The 23,312-nt window shown below is 35.4% G+C and overlaps 1 protein-coding gene across 1 annotated transcript; it reads right to left on the bottom strand.

The window, feature by feature from the left end:
- Positions 1–1,021: 1,021 nt before the first annotated feature.
- Positions 1,022–22,720, bottom strand: atg4c (autophagy related 4C, cysteine peptidase). Its single transcript, XM_062028254.1, has 11 exons — positions 22,518–22,720; positions 22,309–22,439; positions 17,597–17,680; positions 17,166–17,396; positions 14,187–14,532; positions 13,328–13,398; positions 11,111–11,313; positions 9,462–9,540; positions 8,621–8,697; positions 6,183–6,302; positions 1,022–3,888 (listed from the first exon to the last, which is right to left on the bottom strand). Exons 2-11 carry the CDS (start codon positions 22,382–22,384, stop codon positions 3,721–3,723), a joined length of 1,455 nt encoding a protein of 484 aa, XP_061884238.1. The 5' UTR covers positions 22,385–22,439; positions 22,518–22,720; the 3' UTR covers positions 1,022–3,720.
- Positions 22,721–23,312: the final 592 nt, after the last annotated feature.

Here is a 23,312-nt window from a genome sequence, read left to right as displayed (position 1 = left end):
GCATCTAAAAAGACAGCCCCTCCAAAACTTAGACTTAGACCTAGACTTAGACAAACTTTAATGATCCACAAGGGAAATTGTTCCACACAGTAGCTCAGTTACAAAGGATGGAAAGTGTAAGGATGGAAAGGATAAAGCAGGTGTAAAGTAGACTAAAAATGTACCGTAGTAGCAATATAAAATATATGTAATATATGTAAAATATACATTATAAACAAAGAGAGGTAGCTAACATAGAAGGTGTCAGGTAATAGACAGATATCATCTATTGCTGTATGGCGAGTGATTATACAGCTGAATGGAGTGTGGAATGAAGGAGTTCTTGAATCGAACACTGTGGGAACGAAGCTGAAGGAGCCTGTTGGAGTATGAGCTCCGCTGTCCCTAAATTGTCTGGTGGAGTGGGTGGGCAGGATTGTCCATGATGGCCAGCAGTTTGTCCAGTGTCCTCCTGTCCCTTACTGACACAAACGCCTCCAACTGCGTGCCAATAGTTTGGCCGGCTTTCTGGATCAGTTTGTCAATCCGGTTTAAAACCCTTTTGCTGGTGCTGCTCCCCCAACAAACCACTGCAAAGTACAGGGCACTGGCCACAACAGACTGACAAAAGATCTCCAAGAGCTTGCTGCACACATTAAAGGACCTAAGCTTCCTCAGGAAAAGGAGTCTGTTCAATGTTAATATGTATTTAAAGACATCAAAGTATATTTCTAAAACGTAGAATTAACCAAAGATTTCATGACCCCTCCCGTACAGTACCTCAGTAGACCACCCAAGGGTGCCGGACCCCCTGTTGAAGACCTCAAATCTGGACCTTAAGAATGTGTGTTAAATGTAGATTAAACTCATCATACGTGCCCATTAAATTAGTGTCGAAACTTTGTATCTCAAAAACAAAAGAAAAAACGAGCCGTGGGTGCCTCATTTTAATGCTAAATTAATGAAGACTCAGCCAACACAACAAGTGCTTGAAGGTGATATTGTACAAGTAACTTTAGCATCCCGACAGAGCCACACAGTCTGAAGCTCTTTTTCATTTTTATTGCCAACCTTATCATGCCAACAGCAGTGCTCAGTTCCAACACTGCACACACATTTCACACAACATCAAAACAACATTTCCTCATTATGCACCAATCACGGCGAGCGAGGTGCATTCATGAACGGAATTCTGAACATCAACATTACAACACAAGCTGTTAGTTTTGTTTTTTTTGTACATTATTTGTGTTCTGTATTGCTGCTCGTTTTTCCTGTGACAATTGGGATTTTATTTCAAATTTTTAGAATTTCTTAATTTTATTAAATGTTAACAATATAACGCCAAATCACAACAAGTCTAGAACCACACTACTTATACATTATAGAGAACCAACTGACCTTAATTATCATTTTATTTATACTATTCAAGTACTTAAATTACTATTACTTTATCTTTATATTTTTGTATGTTGCAAAATGTTGTAAACATTTTAAAGTTTTTAATAAAATCCCCGTTTTCAATTGTTTTAAATGACAAGCAATGTTTAAGCACAAGCATTCTTTCAAAAGTAATGCTTTGGCAGCTGTAACAGATGATATGTGAACAACACCAATTCTTTTTAGACACACATATTCTGACATTATGTGCTTCTGTATCTTTCTTTCCCCTCCATCCTTGCGGCGCCCCCTAAAGAATAGGTATGTGCCAAGGTGACCCACACCTAAAAACCACCACTGAGTGTCCTGAATATCAGTTGTGTTAGTTGCAACGCAGAAAGACATGGAAGACGTTCATGCACAATAGAGTTTTGAGTGCGCGTCTTCAAGTTTTACAGCGAGTTATTCAAGCATTCTTCAAAATGTCAAAAGGGTGGCTTTTGTATGAGTTTGCTCTGTGAAGCATGCAAGGAATGAATTCACTAATTTACAATGTGCATTGAAATGAAAGGCCAGTATTGTTAATATTCCAAAACAGGTTACCCGAAATGATTCAATACAAACACATTTTCCAGTTGCTGTTTATGTCTGTATGATATTATTATTTACTGCATAATAATAAAACGTATTTAAATGCCATTAACAATACAAGAAGTATTCTTAACTTAAGGCATCTTAAGTAAAGATATTGTTGCAGTGCAGTACATGTAAACGCCCGTTTTTGGACAAAATCTAAATTAATACTAATTCAAAACATGCCATTTAAAACTCACATTCACAACAATTGACAATTCAGAATTTCCATCCATCAAACTTGAATCGTTTTGGGATGTGGAAATGCAAACTCACTGTTTCAAAACGTGCAAATGCAAGAAATGTTTCCACAACAAGCTCCAGTGTAACAGTGAATTATTAAAGCCTGTGTATCGTTTCCCCATGTTATTGATGCAAGTAAAACACAGGTATCTTTTTATTGAGATATGTTTCATAATAAATGATTAAAAATGGTTCAAAGGATTGCATCTGAAGTTTTAACGAGGGATGTGCCAATCGATCGCTCAGTATCGGTTGATTGTCGTGAAAAAATAAGTGATCGCCATTGCAGATTAATGCCTTTTAATGCCAATCACAAATTATTCTTAGTCCCTCGGCTGACAAGCAGCTAGCAACTAATTATGTGTATCCACACACAGTGTGGAGAAGCTCCAGTAAATTAATGATAATCCTCTCCATTACGGAAAAATAACTGCATTTGGTAATATCTTAAGTATCTTTGGAAGACAAAGCTAAAGATGTTACACACCGAGAACAAGCCAGGAGCAGGCATGCTAATAGCTAAGCGAATCGCTAAATTAGATTTGAACAACACCAAAAAAAGGAACCTAGTAAAGTTTAAGAAATGTAAATGGAACAACATTAGAGCAGAAAGTAAGCAGATATAACATGAAATTAATAAGTAGATTTATAAGAGTCTAGTGAAAGGATAATACAACAATTAATGTTGGCATGTCGACATTGTCAGAGTCAGTACACGACACGTAAGAGAAGGGCGGATGGATACATAAATCAGTGGTGTCAATACCAAAGGTAGTATCAGTGTATCGACTTTGAGAGCAAAATCCAAAGGATTTAAATTAGTTATTGTGAACTATTGACTTTGTTTTGATCAAACATTTGTAATGTAATAAAAGAGAATAATGAACTCGGTCAAATATTGTGTTGATATTGTTAAACTGTCAATATCACTTACCATAAATACATTGAACAATTTAAAGTTGATATATGTGATCAGTACTCATATATACCCATCGCACTCATGGATAATCGGCTGCATAAAACCCTGATAGGAACATTTCTGATCTTTTCGGCTCTTTAAAAATCTTGACAAACGCAGTTAGTTTTATGTAGAAAAGTGTGACTAAAATAATACTTTTTAAGTTATTTTAACCAACAGAACGCGTCAATATTTTACAAGTGAGTGTACGTGTGGTGGTACTGGACTAATATTCCTATGCACTAACAGTGAAATGTGTTGGGAAAGAAAAATATAGTGTGCACTTCCACGGCATTCCTCCTCTTGATGTTAGTATAAAAATAAGCAGAGCTCTAAAAAGTCCTAATACAGTACAAAAACAACAGTATTGAGCTAACTCCTATTGTTGCGTTTCAGAAGTTCACCAAAAAGTGAACAAATAGGTTTGGTTCTAGAAGGTTCAATGTTACGTCTGTCTCAGACACACAGACTTCTTTAGGCATCACACAGTGAAAAAAATTCCATGTTCGCAGTTCCAAACCGTTTTGTTAAAGTAGTACAAAGTCCCCAGCAGTGGTGATTGTCCTTCTCGGGTCACGGATGAAGGGCCACTCTCTCTTTTCCGGGGTCAGACCTGCTGACAGGTCGTAATCTCTGCAATGACCTTGCACGATAGTGAACGCTGGGTATTTGTCGCTCGCTGATGGCTGCAGCACCTGAAACCACAACGTGTTTAAAAGGTGCGGAATATTGCACACTTCTGTCTTTTTGTTTTATTTTGTGTCTTTTGAGAGCATTGAATCAAATGATTTTTACCATAGATGTAGAGAATGTCTCATAATTAATGGAGGAAAGGCTGTTTTGAAGTGGCTCTACAATTTAAGATACATGGCTAAATGCTGACACCTAGTGGCTATTTGTCCCAACTGAAAAGAAGAATGTGCAAATATTTATACTGTACCCATGATTATTTTCTAAAAATCAAATTAATCACACTTTTGAATTTTGACTATTCACAATTAATCAAAGTAAATTACTTGCTTGCAAAATTTATATTACATTTTAAAAATACCCACATATTTTAACACAAATGCAATTTTAATGTCAGAATGTCATACACTAAAATGTTGTAAATGCTTTACTTAAGGGGTGTCATACTACTTGTATCCAATCTCTTTTATTCTTGGGAGATTTACAGCAATTTAGTAATGTGTTTTTAAAGAATCAAAATGTATTTTAGTCTATATGCATCATAACAAACACAATAATACTGAAACAGATTAATCAATGTTGATAGTGGAACTCACAATGACTGATATACACAAGATTTTAAAAAGAAACTGCATTTAGATTAGATGATGAGTCATACCTTGAAATAAAGTATCCTTTAATTCATTTGATTTAACTATTAAATTAACTTAAAATAAGACTCTTTCATGCTTGTGGTGAATAATGGCTACAGTTTATGAGATGCAATGCAAGTGTAAGTAACTGTGACAGTTATTTTTATTTTTTTTGTTAATGGCTGTGATGGTGATGGAAATAGTAAGTGATAATAGTGATAAAATAATGTTATAATGATATAATAATAATGTTATTGCAATTCATTTTGTTTGTTGTTGTTTCATGTTTTAATCACCATTACGGTATATATTGTATTGTTTATACTTTTATTTTTATTTAATTTATTTAACATCAAATAAAAAATAATTGATACAACATTAAAATAAATCATGAATGAAAAAGAGCAAAAAGCAGTATACATTTATAATATCGGCCCCCTATTCACACAAATACAACATTCTCTATTCAACTCAGAAGATTATTAGCTATATTTCTATTTCATAACATACAACAACAAAAATAACTAAAAACATCAGCTTACTCAAAGTTATATATTTTCATAGTCAGGATTTTTAAAGGTTTTTTTTTAAATACAGAAATAGATTTACATTGTTTTGTTCCACTGTCAAGTTTCTACAATAAACTAACACCTTTATTATTACTATTATTATTAATATTGATATAATTGCTATTTTTTGTAGTATTGTATTTAATAAGTATTTTATTTGCATGTCTTCTAAATTGCTTTGTAAATTTTTATCCCAAGTGGCTTTATTTTCTTTTATTAGACTGAAATAAAATAAATTTAAAAAAACAAAACATTTTTCATTAAGGGTGTTTAACAACACATTACGTAATATTGGTGCAACATATAATAATGCAATAAATATTCACCTCATTGTGTAATAATCCGCTTCATTTTGTAATAACATTATTGAAAGCATTATTATATATCTTATTACATATTGCACAAGTCATTGCAAAATGCGGGTGCTCTACTTTTTTACATATGCAATGCAACAATTTGATGCATTAAATACCAAATGTGATGCCTTAATTAGAAAAGTTGTCACAGGAACAGGGAAAATGTCATCCTTTTTACAATAAATTTAAAGAATCTAATAGAATGTTTCTTTGGTCAAACCTAAATCAAATGTAAATGCGTCAAAATGTTTGAAAAAATGCAGCAGAGTATTACAAAATGTGGCATAATTTCATAAAGAGGTGAACATTTATTTAATTACGACATATTGCACTACTGTTACTGTAGTGTGCTAAATTACAGTTATGGGTGCCATTATAAGGCGGCTTGTAATATTTTTTTTGTTTTTACAAATACAAATTATATTACTGTTTAGATGATGCATTATCAGATAATGTTAAAGTTAAAAAGACATGCAATTTAAAGCAGTAGATAAATTATTTTCCGTCAAAATGGCAAAAATGAATGTATTTAGCAAGAAATTTGATGTGCTTTAATGACACACATTATTTTCAGGCTTTGTGAGCCACTTTAAATAATGTGGCGGGTCACGCAAAAGGATGTGGCAGACCATATGAAATCATACAATATTTTTTGGTGAATAATTACATGCGTTAACTTTGACGGCCCTAATTTATTTGCAACGTGATTGTGAAATAGTGATATAGTGATTGCAATTCTCACCCGAGACAGCTCTTGGCTTATTTTCTCATAGTCTTGGACACTTCTGGAGTAAAAACCAATGGTGCAGCTTGGGTCCATTTTTGTAAACTGCATCTTCTTGGGTGAGGGACAATGATAGGACTAGACAGAAGAATACAAAGTACATCTTTCAGATATTCCTCAAGATGAAGGGTGTATAGTATACGTACTATGGAATCCTATTCATCTGCTGTCACAGTGTCGATACACTTACAGCACTGGTATGTTGCCACATTTTAGGCTACTGCATATAAACGCAAAAAACAATGTTGGTATATTGAGATGTGTGCTAATCTTTTATGCATTGGTTTGTTGCGAAAACCCACAAATCATTCTCACTTTTTGTACACTTGTCCTTCAAAATGTTTGAGTTTCCCCTGTATGTATGTATGCATATATATATATATATATATATATATATATATATATATATATATATATATATATATATATATATATATATATATATATATATATATATATATATATATATATATATATACAGTACAGGCCAAAAGTTTGGACACACCTTCTCATTCAATGGGTTTTCTTTATTTTCATGACTATTTACATTGTAGATTGTCACTGAAGGCATCAAAACTATGAATGAACACATGTGGAGTTATGTACTTAACAAAAAAAGGTGCAATAACTGAAAACATGTTTTATATTCTAGTTTCTTCAAAATAGCCACCCTTTGCTTTGATTACTTTTTTTGCACACTTTTGGCATTCTCTCTATGAGTTTCAAGAGGTAGTCACCTGAAATGGTTTTCACTTCACAGATGTCATAGTTTTGATGCCTTCAGTGACAATCTACAATGTAAATAGTTAGGAAAATAAAGAAAACGCATTGAAATGAGAAGGTGTGTCCAAACTTTTGGCCTGTACTGTATATATAAACACACACAGGTACAACTCGAAATATTAGAATATCGTGCAAAGTTTTGTTTATTCCAGCAATTAGATTTACAAGGTGAAACTAATATATGATATAGGCTTATAACATGCAATGCAGGATATTTCAAGCCTTCTTTTGATAGAATGTGGATGATTATGGCTTAGTTTATGAAAACCTTGAAATTAAAAGCTCAGAAAATTTGGGTTTTTCAAAAACTGTAAACCATGGTCATCAAAATTATAATAAATAAAGGCTTCACATATCTCCATTTGCATGCATTGAGTTATATCACATATTAGTTTCACATTTTAAGTTGAATTGCTGGCATCACTGGACTTGTACATGATATTAACATTTTTGGAGTTCTATCTGTAGTCTTCTCTATGTAAGTCCTCCTATCCTATCCTATCTGCGGCTTCACTATCGCAGATTTTTTTTAAGCTAGTTTTGTGTATTGTTGGCCTATATTTAACAGTCTGAAGTTTAAAATGGCTGAATTAACTAAAAATATCAATACTACTTTTTTTGCTCAACTGGCCTCTCAACGAAATTGACAAGATCTTCTCCATGGGAAGCTCGGACTCGGGGGAACCTGCCTGTCCTGATGAATGTGTGTGGCTGGACAAACAATGGACTCTTGGGGAGAAGTGGAGTGTCCTGTGCCTGGCGATTCTTTTAGTCGAGGACGTTGAAGACATCTACCTCTTCAGAATTACGATAACAGGACATCTGCTGATTGGAGTAAGTGTTGCCCAGGTGTATCGACAAATTCGGAAGATGCTGGCAGCCATTCAAGGTGCCCTAAAGCTCCCGCATATGATTTATGGGATGGGCAGAGCTGTGGGCACCCAGACTTTTGTGTGCCGTAATATGATCATATGTGCTTTGCTCAAGGTTTTCTTCTGGTCTCAAACTTAACTCCACCCCATTGGAGCTTAGTTTGGGATTTGCTTTTTTTTTTCCTCCTCCTCCTGCTCCTATGTTGACCTTTTTCCCCCTACCTTTTTACAGGACGCCACCGTTGTGGCGAATGATCAGTCTTACTGTTCTATCTACTCTGTCTGTATGCCTGTTCTTGGACGGGTTGTACTGAAAACAAATTTTGCAGTACTTTTTTAGTGCAATGATGACAATGTTCCATTCCATTCCATTTACTACAGTAGTATTGGCCACTGAGACCGTGGCTACTAAAGTCATTTCAGTATGTGTCTTATTTTCTATCGTTATGTCTGCTATATTGCGTTAAACGAGTGTAAAGGTGACTATTTGGGTGCTATTTCATGTCTGTGGGACTCTCATACTGTTAAAACAGTATTTAGAAGGTGTTGAACAGGTTGTTATGCTCTAGCTGTGAAAATATTAGATTCATAATTCCTACTTGGCGGAAATTAATTTTCCACAATCAGGCCCGGAACCAATTAACAGCGATAAGGCTTCATACATACGATTAAGTATGAACAAAAATGATTACGTTCAAACATTAGCGACTATAGTCAGCTCCTTTGTGTAGTTTTCATTACCTGCAGAGGGAAATCGCTGGTGCTGACGTCCACAAAAGACTGACAATAATGAGGGTCCAGGTAAATCAAGCTGTCATCTGCAAGGACAAAACACAAGACAAGTTATTCAAAAACAGTGATCATTACAAAAATGTGCCTCCTACCAATTTCTATGTAGAGTAGTTTAAAGTTATCCACATGCTCGGCTGTTGCTCGCATCAACTATGCCTCCCAGTCGGTTGCTGCTTTTTAATATCCACTGCGGGAGGATTAAATTATGCATAATCGGATGCTTTTGTACAGCACATTTTTAACACAATTTAATTTGTGCACGTGTCAGCTGGGGGAGGATCACTTTAACAAACATGCAATTATATGCAAGCATTTGCATGTGATGAATGCGGAGCTGAGCCGCGCTTTGGCAGAGACAACGCATCGCTTGTCATTCACACATCAGCCAATGCCGTAGATCACGGTGGTCAAATGTAAATGAGCTAATATTGACTGCCAAGATGTACAACTGAAGGTTCCTCCCAGCATCTGAAGGTGATGAAGAGTGGCTCACTTTGGAGCCTGGAAGAAATTGAATGCATGCCTCTTATGGAAATCAATTACAGCCCCACAACTTGGGCGGTTTACTTGTGATAAATGGGCAAGTCTTTGATGGGTCAGAGAGAATAAAGTAAGCCCTGCTTCACTTCCTTTCATCTGCTCTGCGTTTTCCATGTGCAAAAAGAAATACATTAACTTGCTTTAAAAGAAAAGGTATTTTATGCAAATAAAAACTGCTGTTCACAGTTTACACTAACCTCTCTCTCTCTCTCTCTCTGTTGTCTTCTTATCTATTGGGCAAAATACTCACCTTGAAATCCTACAAAGTAGCAGGCCTGCTTGGGCTTCCCTCCAATGATGCCGAGACAGTACTCCAGACTTAGCATTTTCTATGTTCAATGAAACATAGATATTGCATTAGTTTGTTTCCTTCTTCTGCTTTATTTTCAATACAATCGTGGTGTGTCGTTCGCAAATGATCCGGCTCTTTGAAGTGAACAAGCCGTGGTTTTTTTCTCTTATGAAGAGCATATTTACAGAAGTGAGGGCATAGAACATAGGACATGGGTGTCCAAACTGCGGCCGGGGACCATTTGCGGCCCGCAACTAATTTTTTAACGGCCTGCAGCACAATCGTTAGCATTCTAATATTAGCATGCTAGCTTTTTTTTTTTTTTACTAATTTTGCAGGTATACACCTTAGAGTCAAATATTTTGTTACCTGTCTAACTACCTGATAGCATGCTAATGTTGATATGCCAGCTTATTTTTAGCTAATATTGTAGGTACATAACTCAGTCATATTTTGGTACTTAATGCTAACGTCAGCAAGGTAGCAGATACACACCTTAGAGTAATATATTTTGGTACTTGACGCATGTTACAGTTAGCATTTTAGCATGCTAAAATTAGCTTTTTAGATTTTTTTAAGGTTATTTAGCAGGTATACACCTCAGTGGCATATATTTTGGCATTTCACTAATACTAACTCTAACCATGTTTTTGTTAACATGTTAACATAGTGCTGTTAGCATGCTAGCTTTTTTTAGCTCAATTATTTTGTTACTTGAAGCTATCTGACAAGTGTGCTAACTGTTAGCAATTCAGTTCAGCTTTGGCTTTTCAGCATTCACACGAAATGTCTACCGAAATTGCATTTTCTAGTTCTTTGACGAAAATCGATATATTATACTGGATTTAAAGGTGAAAACTACCAAAATGGCCACGACATACTTCGATTTGATAGTCTGTGGCCCTCAGTGGAAAAAGTTTGGGCACCCATGACGTATGACGATGAACAATGGTGTACAAAGGGCAGACGGGGTTGTGCGCGTTGTCAGCACATAAATACTGTAAATAAATGAAAAGTTGGATGTATCCATCCGTTCATTTTCTACTGCTTGTCCCTCTCAGACTGACAAAAACTATTAGACACAAAAAACCCGAGCTAGCCATAAAAACAATCATTCTGCTTGTTATTGTAGTTTTTCTTTTTTTTAAATTTTAGGGCTGTCAACTATAACGGGTTGTTTGCATATTTTAATGTATATATTAAGTTGTGTATTGTTTAGTTTTTTCACAAAACACACAACCAGATTGTACCTTTTTGTCTGCATTAAGATAGGTCTTGTTTGTTTTATCGTTTGTTTTTTGTAGCAATTTGTTCCATGTTGACCACACACATAAACAAGAACAAACAACTGATATATTTATGATTTTACATTAAAAATAATTTTACACTTATTTTGATAATAAATAAATTCAAGCAACAAAAGCAATCTGAGGAGTCTTGGGAGCCGAAAGAACCATCTCTTTTAAAAGAGCTGAAATTCCCATCACTTAAAACCAACAAGTATTTTGATTTCATTCGTCCACACAGTGGTCTCTACACACTTTTATCATTGCATTTACCAGCTACACTCAAATATGAAAAGCATATTGTTTGTATGCATTTCTCACCTTTGCAAAGTTAAAGTAGTCAGGGTTGGTTTTCTCTCCTCCCAGTCGCACAGGGATGAGAATAATAACAGCTTGACTGTCTGGCAAGGTGAATGCAGACGCTGATTGGTTGTTTTGTGGAGGGGGCGGGGCATGTGACGCAGCAGCAGACGGGTGCCCTGCTCTGGGTGCCTTGTGGCTATCGACCACATCAGCGCTGTACACTGGGGAAGATCAATAGTAGCATGTTATAATTTGAGGTGTCATTTGTTCTCACCTTACTTGTTGCTTCACAAAATATATGTATAATGAAGTACAGTTACCAACAAATACAACAATAAATATACAGTACTGTTAAAATTATGGCTTCCTAAAAAGCCATGTATTGATTTTCAATATGCATGTATTGATTTGCATATTGATTTTCAAGCACCAATTAAAATGTATCTAAATTAATTTCAATTGGCAATGTTGATTTGATTATATAGTTTTAACAGTTGGATCACATTGATGTCACAGTGTGCCTGACATACTTATGTGGGCTCTACTACAGTGGAACCTCAACTTAAAGAAATAAATCAATAAAAACATGACCAAGCGGAAACAATTTGAACGTCGTACTGCTAGCCTGCACCATACTAAAACAGAATGAGTAACGCCAGCCAAGAATATTATAATAATACGGCGAACATTTATGCATGAAAACATAGAAACTCTGTCGATGGTGTGTTTGCCAGAGAAACAGCTAGAAGGAGATACTAAAGAAGTCTACTTTCCAAGGTAAATGTTGTACATTATTATTACATTACTTCATAAACAACTGTAGTACTACATTCTATTGTATTGTTTTTATACAATATTATTTATTTAGAAATGTTTTTTTGTTTTTTTTAAAGGCATGACACTTTTTTGGGGGCGGGGCGAGCACCAATTTGATTTAAATCCATTTCAATTGGCGGTGATGATTAGAGTTAAGAGCTGCGTCACAGAACCATCCAAGCTTATAAGTTGAGGTATTACTGTTTTTAGCGTTTTGTTGTTTTCAGTAAATAGTAAACCTACACTGCTGTGCAAACAGTACGCTGACTCCTCCAAAGATATTCTTCATCTCAGTATGTTAATAATGACTGAATTAATTAATTACATATTACAAAACTGTTGTATATACTAATTCACAGATGTCATTCTATTATAAAAAGGTCAGTAAATGATGTATATATTTGTAAACGCTCTGAAGTGGGAAAGGGGTAAGATTAAATAAGCTTTGCTTCTTCCTACTCCTTTTCGGACATGATGTAAAGTGAATGATATGAAATTTTGTGATGTATTATGTTGTTTGTGTGTGTTTATGTTCGAAATAAACTAAAGAAAGAAAGAAAGAAAGAAAGTTGAATTTCTATAGTATCGTCCCTTGAGAAGATACTGTACTCAGTACTTGTTTCTCTAATGTGAAGGATGTACTCACTTCTGTTGGTATTGTATTCTGTGAGACTATTTGGGTAGTTAACAGTTTTAGTTATGATGTGTTTTTTTGGAAAACAGACACAATGAGACTTTAACTACACTCAGCAGCTTTACAGCATCTCTGCAGGTGATGAGATATGGTGTAGAAAGTATAAACTAGCAGCAATTTCAGCATTTTGTAGTATCAATAGGTCATTTTCTATGGAGGTTAATTTGTGTCTTTATTACTAAAACTTTTTATTAGGGCTGTCAAAGTTAACGTGATAATAACGCGTTGACTATAAATTTCAATAACGGCACTAATTTTTTTAACGGCCAATTAATACGAACACTTCCTTTTTGACCACTGATAAGCCACAAGCGAGCAGAAATGGACAAAGGAAAGTCTACCTTATGGAAATATCAGGTTCAAAGCCATGGCAAGTTGTTCTCCTGACAAGAAAGGACTATTTTTCGCCGTGAGAAGAGGCAACATCCCTGCAGCAAACACCCGGTGGGCGTGTCAAAAGAGGTGGGTGGTGCTTCACTTCTGTGTTTAGATTACGGTTAAGGTGCAGTGATAACAAAACATTTAGATTGTTACTATGACTGCTTTGATAAGTAAGATGACATAAAAGCTCCTGGCTGGCTGTGTAAATTATTTTTTTGCTCACACTTTTTTATTCAATAAAATTGTGAGCCTAATTTGATGTTAAAAAAATTCAGTTCAGAAAATTCAAACACAAAAAAAGCTTTGGTAATAATGACACAAATGAACTTCCATAACTTTCATACCTGTACAATCCTGGGAGACATAAGCAGATATACCCGCTAGGGCGGGGTCCATTGCTTCCTCTATGGCTTTCCTGAAGGAGTGGGGGGAAACAGACAGATTGAGAATGCCCAAAGTTTACACGTGAAACGTAACAGTTAGCTGTTAACTTCGCAGTTGGTCTTCAGGGTAGATATTTACATGTGCTGCTAGTATATTATTTATTCAACATTGTGCAGCTAAAACTACATCCCTTTAAAGCGTGCATAAAAATTGTGAGATATATATACACATATATATTATATATTATATATATATATATGTATATATATATATATATATATACGCACACACATATATATATATATATATATATATATATATATATATATATATATATATATATATATATATATATATATATATATACATACACATACATATATATATATACACATACATATATATATACTGTATGTATGTGTATATATATACATATATATATATATATATATATATATATATATATATATATATATATATATATATATATACACATACATATATATATATACTGTATGTATGTGTATATATATACATATACAGTGTATATATATATATATATATATATATATATATATATATATATATATATATATATATATATATATATATATATATATATATATATATATATATATATATATATATATATACATACATATATTTATATATACATATACATACATATATTTATATATACATATACACATATATATACACACATGCATACATATATATATATTTATATATGTATATACACACACACACATATACGTATTTGTATTTACATATTATATATAATTCACTTTAAGGACTTACTTGAGAATGTGTGCTACCACAGCAGGTCCATACCAGTCCCCTGCCTGCTTCCCCATTGTTAGGCCTAAGTGCACCAGTCTGTGCAGGCCCAGTTGGGCAGTTGGGTTGTCTCCAAACCATGAAACCAGTGTCCTGTGATACATTTCTTTTAAATGGGCATCTGCTTCCTCTGCAGACCGTGCAGCCTGAGCCTGAGGTACGGCCAGTGAGCCAGGATTAGATGATGGCTTGCTCTGGGTGCCATGTAGGGAGGCTTCTAGGGACGCTACCATGCGCTTTGCAGCAGTAGTGGTCCACGTCTCAGTGTCTAAAGGCTGAAGCTGCAGTGCTTCTGACCAGGTCCATTCTGGAGAGATATAATTAAATAAGTTATATCATACTGTATGTAAAAAAATATGTCCGACTTTTCGAAGAAGGAAAAAGTGTGACTACTGTGTCATATTGTCAATATTAATAGTTACATTAGTATGTTTGTAGGGAGTTGTGGATTTTTTTAAATGGTTAATCACTTAGCCTGAAAGGAAAATACATACATCCATAAATAAAACTCAGGGTGTTCTTTGCTTCATGTTTACTATATAGGTATTAATTATGGCAGGGGTGTCAAACTTGCTCTCATTGAGGGCCAGTTATGGGTGCACTCTTCGGGCCGCTTGTAACAGCGAATAATTAATAGAAATATAAAAAGATTATAATAATAAACAAAAATAAGCATTAATCTCATTAAATTATGACACCATTGCCATTCATTTGATTATTATATATATATTTTTACCTACACAAAAAAAATGTGTAGATTTTGTGCTAAAAACTGGCAGCTGAATTGCCAGAATTTTACAGTAAAATGTATTTTTTCTTACAGCATATTACTAGACATTGTACATCCGTACCACTGTTTTTACGGTAAAATTCTGGTGATTGAACTGCTATTATTTTTTTACTGTAAAATCTATTTATCCATTTTTTACAGTGTACAATTGGATGGATAATTTGCTTTAAAATCATAGGCAGATAACATCAAAGTCTAAAATATATGCAACTGCACGCAGCACATGTATTTCTGTCAAAAGGGAGATGGAAAAATAAAATACTTTATTGATGTTTATTAATTCCCAGCTTTAGGGGACCATATAAAATGATGTGGAGGGCCAGATCTGGCCCCCAGGCCTTGAGTTTGACACCCCTGAATTATGGGAAGTAATGATAGGTAATAATTTGACCAAGTCTTTGAGAGCGCTTTCTGGGCCTGATCTTTCAATCCCCCCACCATCCACAAGTTTTAAAGAGACAGGATCTTGAGCACTTCAGAGAACCAAAAAGGTGTAATTTTATCAAATTACAAATATTAACGACACAGTATTCCCCTTTAATTGCACCTTCTCCTTTCAAACAGGGAGGCAGCTAAAAATGAGGGGAAGGGAAGTGTCTCTGGCTATAAAAAACAAGGACTAAGTCAAATTGAAAGCATTAACAATATGACCTTGATTCAAAGAGAATCCAAGTGAAATTGATCAATAAATATCCTTAACCGGCAATTACTCATTTTATTGAGAAATATTTCATTAATGGCATACTTTACAATAGACAGAAAGGCATGTTTTAAATATTGTTTTCGAAATTATCACATTAAAATGGCATGCCATCCGATTATGGGGATGCATAAAACCGAGGACGCGTCAGAAGGCCAGAGGTAAGCAGCAGATCTTAGTGGGAAACTTTCTGCTTCTGGGTGAAAATACCTAAAAAATAAAGTTAAATACTCTCTCTGTCCATCCAAGCATTTTCAATAGCTGATTTATGTATAAGAGGTTGAGTACACCGTGGACTGACTGCCTCTTAATCGCAGCTTTGACACACTTTAATGTTCAAGTGTTGGCATTTAGTGTCTTCAATTATGTAATTATAATTTCAACCAGTGCAACAAGACAACCCAATATGCAATAAATGGGACAGTCAAAGACTGACCACCTTTAGTGTTATAAATACCAAAAAAATATTCTTAGTTAATAACAGACCTGTATTTACAGTGATGTCTCCCTTTTCTCTAATGTTTACTGATAATGCAAAGGTAAAAAAAATACTTTATTAACTGTGCTGAAATTTTAACCGCTGTCAAAACGCTGGGACACTTTGCTTAATAAAAATGTATTTTGCAGTTAATTTTATTGGGATTTAAAGGACTTTATTTTCGGGCTGAAATGATTAATTGATTAAATATAGGGATGCACCGAAATTTAAATTCTTAGCCAAAAATGAGAAAACCAATGAAGAAAACTGAAACACAGAAATAAATGATTGTGCCAATTCTGATTACAATTGCTGCATTTATGGCCATGACTGTGTAATAACCCCACTAAAATCAAGGCTCTGCAACTGCAAAAATTAATATTTATCCTTCAAAGAATAAAACAATCATAAAGGTTTGAATATATCGTACCAATAATAATATTTACCATGTTGACACTTTGGCTGTGACTCCTTCCCATTGGAGGTTCCCAAAAAGCTCAAAACCTAAACTTGGTATTTCAATAATATCAAATAAAAATAATATAAGATTTATTTATATATTTTATAATAATGATGATGACAAAATAATAGTGGAAAAGCCAAATACTGAATGCAAACTCCCAATATTATTTATACCTTTTAAATCTTGGCAGTGGGCACCAATTTGGTGGAATGGCCCTTAAATCCTTAAATCTCTATAGCAGGGGTGTCCAATCAATCAATTTCAATCAAACTTGGATTTAATTTGATACATGTTTGTACTAAAACAAATTAATGGGAAATAAATTGTTCAATAACTTTTTATTTAAGTGCAAAAGAAAAAAAATAACATATTTAAAACAAAAACTTACAAAACTTCCTGACACAGGATAAAAAAGTGCAGTTCCCCTTTAAGCTTTGCATACTACAAGTCCTTGCAGTGCCCGGTCAGGTCATGGATTGACATGAGGAAGGTGCGATAAAAACACTCACCTCTGCCCAAAAAGTGCAGAATTAGCGCTTGGGCCAGCATCATCTGTCCAGCCCGCAGCATGCAGCCCCAACCACAGTCAGACGTCAGTGCAGAGCCAGACAGAGGGGGAAACTCTTCCCGATATGTTAGCCACACACGAGATCCAAAATCCTTTCGGAAATCCTCAACATTTCCCATGACAAAGTCTTCATTGGATGCTTCCAAACAGCCTTCTGACACGTCGTCATCGTCTGGGGAAAATGAAACCGATTCATTCTGAAAGCCAAATAGTTTTTGTCTTGGGGTTCTAATCTTGGATATGAAAAAGATCCCATAGAAGTTGGTGAAATAAAAAAACAACATTAATCAAACTAACAAAAGAAAAAATGAGAATGGTAAAGTAATGGAGAAGTTGCTGAAAAGAACAACATTTTTAAAATGCACTGCATACCTTCTACCTTAAAGTGGTAACATTTTCCCAGAAGAAACACAGGAGAATTTCTGCTGAATGAGGTCTTTGACTTCAGAGCCCAACCTAAAAAAAAAATAAAAATAAAAAAATATGTTTTTATTTTTTGGTTTATAGTTAAAGACAACAGGTTGAATGGATCTAAATATATAGAGGTGTCCTGATACAACAGTTTTACTTTTTACAGTACCAATATTGAAGCCGAGAGTGTTGGCCAATACCAATATTAAACTGATACGATACCAGCACAAATAATACATACTGTATTGTTTTGTAGAGTGGAATGTTCAAAAAGGTTTGATCGAGTCAAATTACTCTGAGAAAAATGGTAGATATGAAAAACACTAACCTAATCATTACTAACCATCTAGAATGGACTTATGCCGTCTTTAGATTTAACGCTTAACTTTAAGTGGAGTGGTATTTGTTATATTAGCAACCCCTAGTGGTCACAATAATTTATTAGGTTAAAATCATGACGCAGTAAATTGAATGATGCAGACTAGTGTCTTACTGGATACTCTCTAATATGCTTCTGTCTTGGAGACTTTGTATCTGTAAGTAATACGCAATAATATAATTATTTGATACTTGTTTATATTGGAAAATGCTGTGTTTGAGACGGCAATATAGTTCAGTTAAGGACACTTATTACATATGTCTAGCTTGTGCGCTATTGTGTGCTTAGCTGTTGTGTAGATGCGATCTCTGATGAAGCCTATAACCTAACAAGTTTACCTTTTGTAAACGACTATTAAAATACAAGAAAAGACCAACTTTGTGTTCTTATTGGTGGACATGTATATGTTAACTGGCTGTCCAGCTTAGCACAAGAAAACATGCAACATGACTGCTTCTATCGGAGCTTCTTATATCAGAGCTTTTAGATGCAAACAAACACTCATTTTGTTACAGATCGAACCAATATTCAATATCAAAAATTGGATTGGACACCCCAATAAATGTACAGTATATATCAAGCTGAAAAGCCACACCTACAGTACAACAGTCATCATCCTGTACTGTGGCTCAGACTTGAAATAGACCTAACTACAAAACAGTTCCTTGTTTCTGCGCTGTAAAACCATTTGACGTTTTAAAAACAGACGGTAACACAACAGACGGCTTGTCAGTGAGTGAGGAAAACATCACACACAAGTCAGTGTGACCCATTTCTCAGTGACTCAAGCACAGTATGTTGTACTATAACAGCAGTATAAAAAATTATCATAAAGCAATAATAATAATAGTTTTGTACTGACACTGATGAATCAATATTGAATGAATTCAATTCAAAATAACATTTCAGATCAAGACTCACGAAGATCATTTTCTGATTAGAGCACAAACCATCAGTTTACAATATCGAACTATTTAACTTTTTAAACATGTTATGACAGACTGAGTTTTGAGTTTATATTATTAGGTATAACTAGCTATAATCATAAAACATATTAAGAAATTAAACACAAAATACCGATAAAGATTTTATACATAAATTACTCTGTGTGTAGTGAATCTATAGAGAACTGACTCTCAAACTGTGGTATGTGTACCACTAGTGGTACTTTAACTTACATGTGCAATCATTTTACAAACCCCGTTTCCATATGAGTTGGGAAATTGTGTTAGATGTAAATATAAACGGAATACAATGATTTGCAAATCCTTTTCAACTCATATTCAATTGAATGCCCCACAAAGACAAGATATTTGATGTTCAAACTCATAAACTTTATTTTTTTTTTGCAAATAATAATTAACTTAGAATTTCATGGCTGCAACACGTGCCAAAGTAGTTGGGAAAGGGCATGTTCATCACTGTCTTACATGGCCTTTCCTTTTAACAACACTCAGTAAACATTTGGGAACTGAGGAGAAACATTTTTTAAGCTTCTCAGGTGGAATTATTTCCCATTCTTGCTTGATGTACAGCTTAAGTTGTTCAACAGTCCGGGGGTCTCCGTTGTGGTATTTTAGGCTTCATAATGCGCCACACATTTTCAATGGGAGACAGGTCTGGACTACAGGCAGGCCAGTCTAGTACCCGCACTCTTTTACTATGAAGCCACGTTCATGTAACACGTGGCTTGGCATTGTCTTGCTGAAATAAGCAGGGGCGTCCATGGTAACGTTGCTTGGATGGCAACATATGTTGCTCCAAAACCTGTATGTACCTTTCAGCATTAATGGTGCCTTCACAGATGTGTAAGTTACCCATGTCTTGGGCACTAATACACCCCAATACCATCACAGATGCTGGCTTTTCAACTTTGCGCCTATAACAATCCGGATGGTTCTTTTCCTCTTTGGTCCGGAGGACACGACGTCCACAGTTTCCAAAAACAATTTGAAATGTGGACTCGTCAGACCACAGAACACTTTTCCACTTTGTATCAGTCCATCTTAGATGAGCTCAGGCCCAGCGAAGCCGACGGCGTTTCTGGGTGTTGTTGATAAACGGTTTTCGCCTTGCATAGGAGAGTTTTAACTTGCACTTACAGATGTAGCGACCAACTGTAGTTACTGACAGTGGGTTTCTGAAGTGTTCCCGAGCCCATGTGGTGATATCCTTTACAAACTGATGTCGCTTGTTGATGCAGTACAGCCTGAGGGATCGAAGGTCACGGGCTTAGCTGCTTACGTGCAGTGATTTCTCCAGATTCTCTGAACCCTTTGATGATAATACGGACCGTAGATGGTGAAATCCCTAAATTCCTTGCAATAGCTGGTTGGGAAAGGTTTTTCTTAAACTGTTCAAATATTTGCTCATGCATTTGTTGACAAAGTGGTGACCCTCGCCCCATCCTTGTTTGTGAATGACTGAGCATTTCATGGAATCTACTTTTATACCCAATCATGGCACCCACCTGTTCCCAATTTGCCTGTTCACCTGTGGGATGTTCCAAATAAGTGTTTGATGAGCATTCCTCAACTTTATCAGTATTTATTGCCACATTTCCCAACTTCTTTGTCACGTGTTGCTGGCATCAAATTCTAAAGTTAATGATTATTTGCAAAAAAAAAAAATGTTTATCAGTTTGAACATCAAATATGTTGTCTTTGTAGCATATTCAACTGAATATGGGTTGAAAATGATTTGCAAATCATTGTATTCCGTTTATATTTACATCTAACACAATTTCTCAACTCATATGGAAACGGGGTTTGTATTTGATTCAATATTTAAGTACACTATTCTATTTTCCTATATTCTAACACTGTGTTACTGTTCAAACTGTGTGTAATGTTACAGTGGCCAAAATATTAAATATACTAGTTAAATAAAACTTCTGCCTTGTTTATAATAAAAACTTAGGCCTACTACAAAAACCAGAAAGTTTGATCATATTACGCCTATACTGGCTCACCTGCACTGGCTTCCTGTGCACTTAAGATGTGACTTCAAGGTTTTACTACTTACGTATAAAATATTAAACGGTCTAGCTCCATCCTATCTTGCTGATTGTATTGTACCATATGTCTCTGCAAGAAATCTGCGTTCTAAGAACTACGACTTATTAGTGATTCCCAGAGCCCAAAATAGAGCGTTTTCTATTCGGGTTCCAGTACTCTGGAATGCCCTCCCGGTAACAGTTAGAGATGCTACCTCGGTAGAAGCATTTAAGTCCCATCTTGAAACTCATTTGTATACGCTAGCCTTTAAATAGACCCCCCTTTTAGACCAGTTGATGTGCCGTCTCTTTTCTGCTCTGCCCCCCTCTCCTGCGTGAAGAGATTATTAGGTGACAACAGATGAGGCGCTAGCTGTTCAAAGTTAGGACCCGGGGTGGACCACTAATCTGTGCATCAGTTGGGGGCGTCTCTGCGCTGCTGACCTGTCTCCACTCAAGATGATCCCCTGCTGGCCCCACTATGGACTGGACTCTCACACTATTAACTAGATCCACTTGACGTCCATTGCACCGGTCGCCAAGAGGGTGGAGGGGGTCCCCTCCAAGGTTTCTCATTGTATCCCATTGGGTTGAGTTTTTTCTTGCCCTGATGTGGGATCTGAGCTGAGGATGTCGTTGTGGCCTGTTCAGCCCTTTGAGACACTTGTGATTAAGGACTATATGAATAAACTTTGGTTGATTGATTGATACTACGCTACCGTATTTTAATGTGGGTCATTATGGTGGTACTTTGAGAGCCAAGTGTTTTTTGATGTGGTACTTGGTAAAACAAAATTTAGAACCACTGCTATAGATATGGAAAGCAACTTTACACATGCAATTACTGAACCTGTATGTACAGTAGTATGTACATTCAGTGTTTGTAGCACAATTTTACAGTACATATTTCATTCAGCTTTTTTTTATTGGCCCTTGGCACCTCATAAAAATGTTATGAATTTTTCATCTGATTAGTGCTATGATTAATGAGTCATATGATTATTAGAGTCACATTATTTGTCAACTATAACAAAGCTAGGATAGGATATATTGAGCTACGTCTGTTTACATTAGTTTTAGCATCTTGACTGCAAAAACGTATTCAAATTTAAGTTGTTTCTGTACAAAGGTTTGGGCACCCCTGAATAATACGGTGAGTGTGTGTGTGTGTGTGTGTGTGTGTGTGTGTGTGTGTGTGTGTGTGTGTGTGTGTGTGTGTGTGTGTGTGTGTGTGTGTGTGCGTGTGTGTGTGTGTGTGTGTGTGTGTGTGTGTGTGTGTGTGTGTTCAAGCTTACTTACTGTATTTCACATTGTGCCACACAGACAAGAACTTTGTCTTCATTTTTTCCACCTCGTCGCTCCCTTGGTTCTCCATTTGGACCCAGGAGGGTTGTTACCCATTCCAGCACTATAGCGAAATGCCGCTACAACTTTGTACATGCATGTACAGTCAACTGCGGGTAACCGACTGTTTAATCGTGTGAAAATTACATAGACAATTTTATTACCTTAAAATTATGTAACGGTGGGCTTTCAATCGAAATCACTTCGAGATAATGTCACATTCCGACGACCAAAATAATGTAATCCTTTCTACGTCTCCCATACCGTGCAGTGGAACATAACACTGAACTTCGACTAGCAAAACTGCAATGTTTACATTTTGAGGAAGCAGGTCATCAGATCTCGCGATATTTCCGCCAAACAAAAAGGAGACGGAAGTCTGTGGGAGCTTGATTCGACGTACGGGTTTTACTCCAATGGGCGGTGCTTAAACCTTCTGAAACCCAATCAAACACATCTCAAGTGTTTTTGTTATTAATGTAACCCTATTATTTTGTATTTTATTAATCTCAAAGGCTGTGGGTTAAACGCAGGTTACAGTTGAGTTGTCTAGAGAATATTAGTTTGTTGCCTTCCTTGCTAAAACCACCACAACGGCAGGACACGCTAGAACGGGGGTGTCAAACTCATTTTAGATCGGGGGCCACACGGAGCAAAATTTACTCCCAAATGGGCTGGATTGGTAAAATCACGGCACAATAACTTAAAATTAAAGACAACTTACAAATAGAACAAGCACATTCTGAAAATGTACAAATCATAATGTTGTTGGGTTGTTTTTTTTACACTTACATGTTGCGGTTAATAGTATTCTACCCTTATTTGTCGTTATTTATACTTTCTAAATAAATGATGTGATAATGTTCATCAGTCAACTCATGCTGACTGATGGTGTTGATTTTCAATCTATCAAGATAACAAAATAATATCAAAATCAAATTACAGGATGTTATTTATGT

Source organism: Entelurus aequoreus, linkage group LG19, assembly GCF_033978785.1.
Source record: "Entelurus aequoreus isolate RoL-2023_Sb linkage group LG19, RoL_Eaeq_v1.1, whole genome shotgun sequence".
In the NCBI taxonomy this organism is placed as follows: Eukaryota; Metazoa; Chordata; class Actinopteri; order Syngnathiformes; family Syngnathidae; genus Entelurus; species Entelurus aequoreus.
This window is presented reverse-complemented; position numbering and strand designations above follow the sequence as displayed.

Excerpts from the sequence above, each read along its gene's own strand:
- atg4c (XM_062028254.1), bottom strand. The coding sequence starts at position 22,384 with ATGGAGAACCAAGGGAGCGACGAGGTGGAAAAAATGAAGACAAAGTTC. Across the intron at positions 11,314-13,327 it reads TGTCTCCCAGGATTGTACAG|TGTACAGCGCTGATGTGGTC; the intron begins GTATGAAAGTTA and ends GATCTTCCCCAG. Across the intron at positions 9,541-11,110 it reads ACTACTTTAACTTTGCAAAG|AAAATGCTAAGTCTGGAGTA; the intron begins GTGAGAAATGCA and ends CATTGAACATAG.